The sequence below is a fragment of the Pundamilia nyererei genome, unplaced genomic scaffold (assembly GCF_000239375.1).
Source record: "Pundamilia nyererei isolate P.nyererei 1_Seehausen unplaced genomic scaffold, PunNye1.0 scaffold00539, whole genome shotgun sequence".
Taxonomy (NCBI): domain Eukaryota; kingdom Metazoa; phylum Chordata; class Actinopteri; order Cichliformes; family Cichlidae; genus Pundamilia; species Pundamilia nyererei.
Window position 1 is genome coordinate 118,114 of NW_005187940.1, and position 4,928 is coordinate 123,041.

At 39.9% G+C, this 4,928-nt stretch overlaps 1 protein-coding gene across 1 annotated transcript in view; it reads left to right on the top strand.

The window, feature by feature from the left end:
• Positions 1-440: 440 nt before the first annotated feature.
• LOC102198979 (galaxin-like) overlaps positions 441-4,928 on the top strand; it is a 9,153-nt gene continuing 4,665 nt past the window's right edge. The window contains exons 1-4 of the mRNA XM_005754314.1: positions 441-464; positions 638-838; positions 4,070-4,146; positions 4,643-4,869. Of these exons, the coding sequence (XP_005754371.1) occupies positions 700-838; positions 4,070-4,146; positions 4,643-4,869 (443 nt within the window). The 5' untranslated portion in view covers positions 441-464; positions 638-699. The remainder of the gene's footprint in view (positions 465-637; positions 839-4,069; positions 4,147-4,642; positions 4,870-4,928) is intronic.

The following is a 4,928-nucleotide window of genomic DNA, read 5'->3' on the forward strand; positions in this document are numbered from 1 at the left end:
GTAGGCTTTCGAGCCTATACAGCTTGGAGTAAGACAACATGCATGAAGAGGATGATGTGGACAAAATACTCATTTGCCTAATAATTCTGCACTCCCTGTAGTGGAAAATGTGACTGAAGAAGAACTACTCAAGGCAAGATTCAAGGTCAACTGATCCAGCCCTAACTATATGCTTTATCAAAAACGAAGTTTTCAACCTAATCTTTGAAAGCAGGGAGGGTGTCTGTCTCCCAAATCTGTCCCCCACATATGAGGGTCCTGAAAGCTGAAGGCTCTGCCTCCTATTGTTCTTCTTCTAAAGGAAATTTATGCTGGTTACTATGAATGATGTGTGTATTTTGACCTGGTCTTTGACTCTACAGCTCCTTTATGTGGAAATACAACCTTCAACATACATAAGCATTTATGTTGTCAGTCAACTGTTGTTGCCAAACCTTCACCACAACACAGATGTTGTGATAAAGGTAAGCAGAGCTAATCAAAATACAAGTATTTCACTATAAAAAAGTATTTAAATGATCTGTTGTATGAGGAACATATAAAACCCATTTCCTTAAAAAAGTTTAACATTAACTTAATTATGCATAAAGAACACTATATGCATTTCATTTTCTAGTATCTGGTTCTTTTTCCACAGGGACATATGATGTGGAAAAGCAGCTGTGTTGTGGTCCAATTAACGATAAGAAGATCCTTGAAATGAACTCTACAGATCACCAGTGCTGTTATCATGACCAGTTCAACACAAAGACCGAGTGCTGCTGTTGGAAAAAGGAAAGTGCTGAAGTACAATTGAAGAATTCATCTTGCTGTTCAGAGGAGTCAGCTGTGCTTGAAGGTCAGAACTTGTCTAATACAATTTCATGCACATCTTAGAAATTACATTTGATATTCAACTGAATTTCAGTTGGCATTTTGTATCTTTGCAAAATTCTAGTTGGTGGAAAAAGGCTACATTTACTCCATGATATGGAGCTGTTGTTGTGATTTTGGGATGGCAGCATGGACTGCTAAATCCAATAATCAGAATCACAATACTTTATGACGGCTCGAGGAAATAATGTGGTCACAGTTGATCCAAGTCATTAACTAGTAACCAGAACAATAAAAAATCCTGAGCATTGTTCAGCAATTATTAACAGACTTCAGCCACCTCTGTCTCTTCCTGAAGAGTGCAGTGGTGTTTAGCCCAGTCTAGTTTATTGTCAATGTGTACTCTAAGGTATTTATACATACTATGTCCACATGGAGTCCCTGGATTGAAACAGGGGTCACAGGTTTCATAATCCTCCTAAAGTCCACAATCAATTCATTGGTCTTTGTAATGTTGAGCTCCAGATAATTCTGCTTGCACCACATAACAAAGGAGTCCATGTGTGGTCGAGTACCTGGTACTCTACGTCAATGTATCACCTTCACTGATGCATTCAACCACCGGAGACTCATCAGAAAACTTCTAAAGGTCTCTGTGCAGTGTCTCCCATCAATGGTGTAGAGGGTGAATAGCCCCAGTGTTGTTGATCATCTCGTCAGACACAGTTTTGAAGACACACATGAACCTTCAGCCAGGTAATCAGCAATCCAGGACACAAGAGAGGCATCTACCTGCATTGCTGTCAGCTTCTCACACAGGATGGTCAGCCTGATGGTACTGAATGCACTGAGGAAGTAAAAAAAACATGACCTTCACAATCCTTGCTGGCTGATTCAGATGGGCATAGACATGGTTGAGCAGGTAGATGACGGTGTTATCAGCTCCAAGACGGGGCTGGTAAGCGAATTGAAAGAGGTTCATATATGGAGCTGATCAAGGATGAGTCTTTCCAGGTTCTTGATGTGGTCACTGCCACCAGTCTACAATGACCAGAAAAATGGTTTGGTCATCAATTCAGTTCAGTGTTCTATATAGCATCAATTCATATCAACCTTTGTTTCAAGGCATGTTATGTTTAACCCACCATCATGGCAAAATGTGACATTGGGTCCACCATGTCCACTCGCAGTTTGCCTGTCCAATCGGTTGGGGTTATCAGGTTGCTATATTGCAAGGTAAAGAACCTATAATATTAGAAAGAACCCCCAACAATTACACATTATCCTATAAGCAAGCACTTGGCAACAGTGGTACTTTTACCAGGAAGAGCTCTGTAGCAGAGCCAGACTCATGGGAGGCACCCATCCGCCACAACTGGTTGGGGTGAGGGGATAGAGAAGAGAGAAAGCCAGAGTTTAATAATTACTAATGATTAAATGGTAGTAGTGTATTAAGGATTAAAATGGAAAATGAGAGATAAAGATGAATGGAGGGCAGTTAGTGAACCAGGGAATGCAGACTGGTAAGGAGGAAGTGAAGATAGCTATGAAGAAGGGGAGCTCAGGTAAAACAAAGGATGACAAGCAGATAGTCTGAAAAGGAACTGAAGGAAGCACACCCTAAATATACACACAAGGTAATGAGGGAAATGCACAACAGATAGGAGACACAGCTGAACCTAATTAGACGTGGTGAGACAGGGAGACTTAAGGAACTAGAAACACAGAAACTGAGAGACTAGCAATGATAAATCATGAGGAAATCAAAGATTAACAAGAATAACACAAAACACAGAACACTGGGCCACCATCCCAGAGCCATAACTCCTTTAGATGTATGGAGGTGTCTAGGGTAGAGGGCAGCGGGGTTTTTTTTTTTTAAACAGACTGACAGTATGATCCTAGAGAGTGATTGGAGGCCTGAGGAAAGGATAAGAAGTGGATAGGCACTAATTTTCAAGAACAAAGGTAAACCACAACCATTAAATAGCAACTACAGAAGGATAAAGTTGATGAGCTATATCATCTAGCTGTGGAAAAGAGGTTAAGAGGAGAGGTGATGATCAGTGAGCTGCAGTTATTGCTTCGTGCCAAAAAAAGCAGGGATCCGCTCTTAGCTCCTTCTTGGTGGCCATGGTTATAGACAGGACAACAGGTCAGCCTGAGTTCAGGCAGTGCTGTGAAATATGTGCTCTGTAGTGAGAGAGTGAGGAAAAGAGGCTGGAGACTTGGAGTTATGTCCTGGAAAACAGATGTTAGGTAGGATGGAGTGGGTGTCATGTCAATGAAAGACATTCCTCAGTTCATTTAAAACAAAAGTTACATTCAGGAGAAAACAAAAAAAATGTTACAAACCAGATGAGAAGGCATTTTACAAAGTTAAATCTTTGAAATCTGTTTTAGACCTAAAGCTAAATGGGTCTTGCATTTTAAAAACTTAAAAATTAGTTCTGTCAAAAAATTGTGCTTACTCAACTTTTTAGTAGCAAATGTAATGTTTGAAAAAACTGTTTGTTTTTTTTAATACATTCCTACCACCAGAGTGAATAAGGCTGAAGTCACTTAATGGTCCAAATACATTATCTCAGAAAATCTTATAGATCAATAGTCAAGATGGGAGTTAGAGTTGAAAAATCCAGCTTTATTTGTTTTCTTCTTGATAGCACAGGTGTTTTTTATATCGAGATAAGTTAATGAATTTACTGTGTAGTGCACCTCTTTCTTTTTCTGTTTATGAGAGTCAATATTGCTCATCCAAGAGTCTCTCTTTCCTTGTCATCTATGTGACAGTAATCATCCAAATAACAGCATTTATGTGATTTATTTGATTGTTTTATAGTCTTTATTACTATAGGCTTTACTGGGCCTCACAAACCACATAACAATAATATGGCATATGCTGTTTTCTTAATTTATAAATGTGCATGTAGCCACTTAAATAGAAGCAGTAGCATTCCAACATTAACTTACAAGGCCCAGTCAAAATGTCTGGTACCATCCAAAGGGTGTATAGTGTAAACTAGGGATGGGAAGTCACAGTGTTTTCTTGCTGGGTTTGGTTTCAGATTCATTTATACTGAATTCCTACATGCAGTGCACAAGAATGGCAAAGATGGATGTGTTTATTATGTTATTTTGGCAAAAACAAATTTAAAAACAGAACAAAAGACCGCAAATCCTCTGAGTCATCTTTTCCATAGATAATTCATCCCCAAATGTTCCCATCTACCCTTTCCACCCTCACACCCCTCCTTAGGTCAAAGCAATTCCAAGGTGGGAAACCAAGTCTGCTGTGATGGCTGTTCATCTGTGCAGAAGCCTTGGATCAATCAAGTAATGCACTCAATACATTGTTTGCTTTTCCCAGGCCTGCCCAGCTGGCTGACTTTTTTCTATTAATGCAAGTCAAAATGCTTAATCTCTAGAAAAATCTAATTGTTTCCAGTGAAGGCTATGAGCTCTAAGCACTGTTTTCAGCTTTCAGCTCTTTTGCTTTTGCTTACAGAAAAAGGAAGAATATAATAAGTCCATTCTGGCAAGATTTTTAATGAGATAATTGATTAGAAAGAATTCTGGATAGCACAGGTCCAGAATTAAAGGTAAATTTGAGCAGGATTCAATTGCTGCAAAGAACAATACAATGTAGAGTTAACGGCAGTCGAACCCAGTGATCCCAGTGGAAAAAAAGAGTTGTTTTTGTACCACTTTGATGAGAAAGCTCGGAGCTCCACCCCGCTCCTTTTACACGGTTACTCAGGGTGTTTTCTATCTGATATATAGGATGTTTCTGCATTGCTGCACATTACTGTTTTATTTCTGATTCTTCAAGTGCTGTGGGGACACACCGTTTGGCTCAGCACAACGTGGAGTTCTCTGTTGTAACAACACCTTGTACGAGAACAGAAATGATGGAGAGGAATGTTCAGAGACGGGTATTCCTTATGACCCAACTAAAGGGACCATATGTTGCTCTCAGTTTCATGGCAGCCCGGGACAACACTGCTGTGGGACAGAAATTTACCAGCCTGATGCTGAGATCTGCTGTAACGGACACAGGTGAGTGTGTGTGTGTGTGTGTGTGTGTGTGTGTGTGTGTGTGTGTGTGTGTGTGTGTG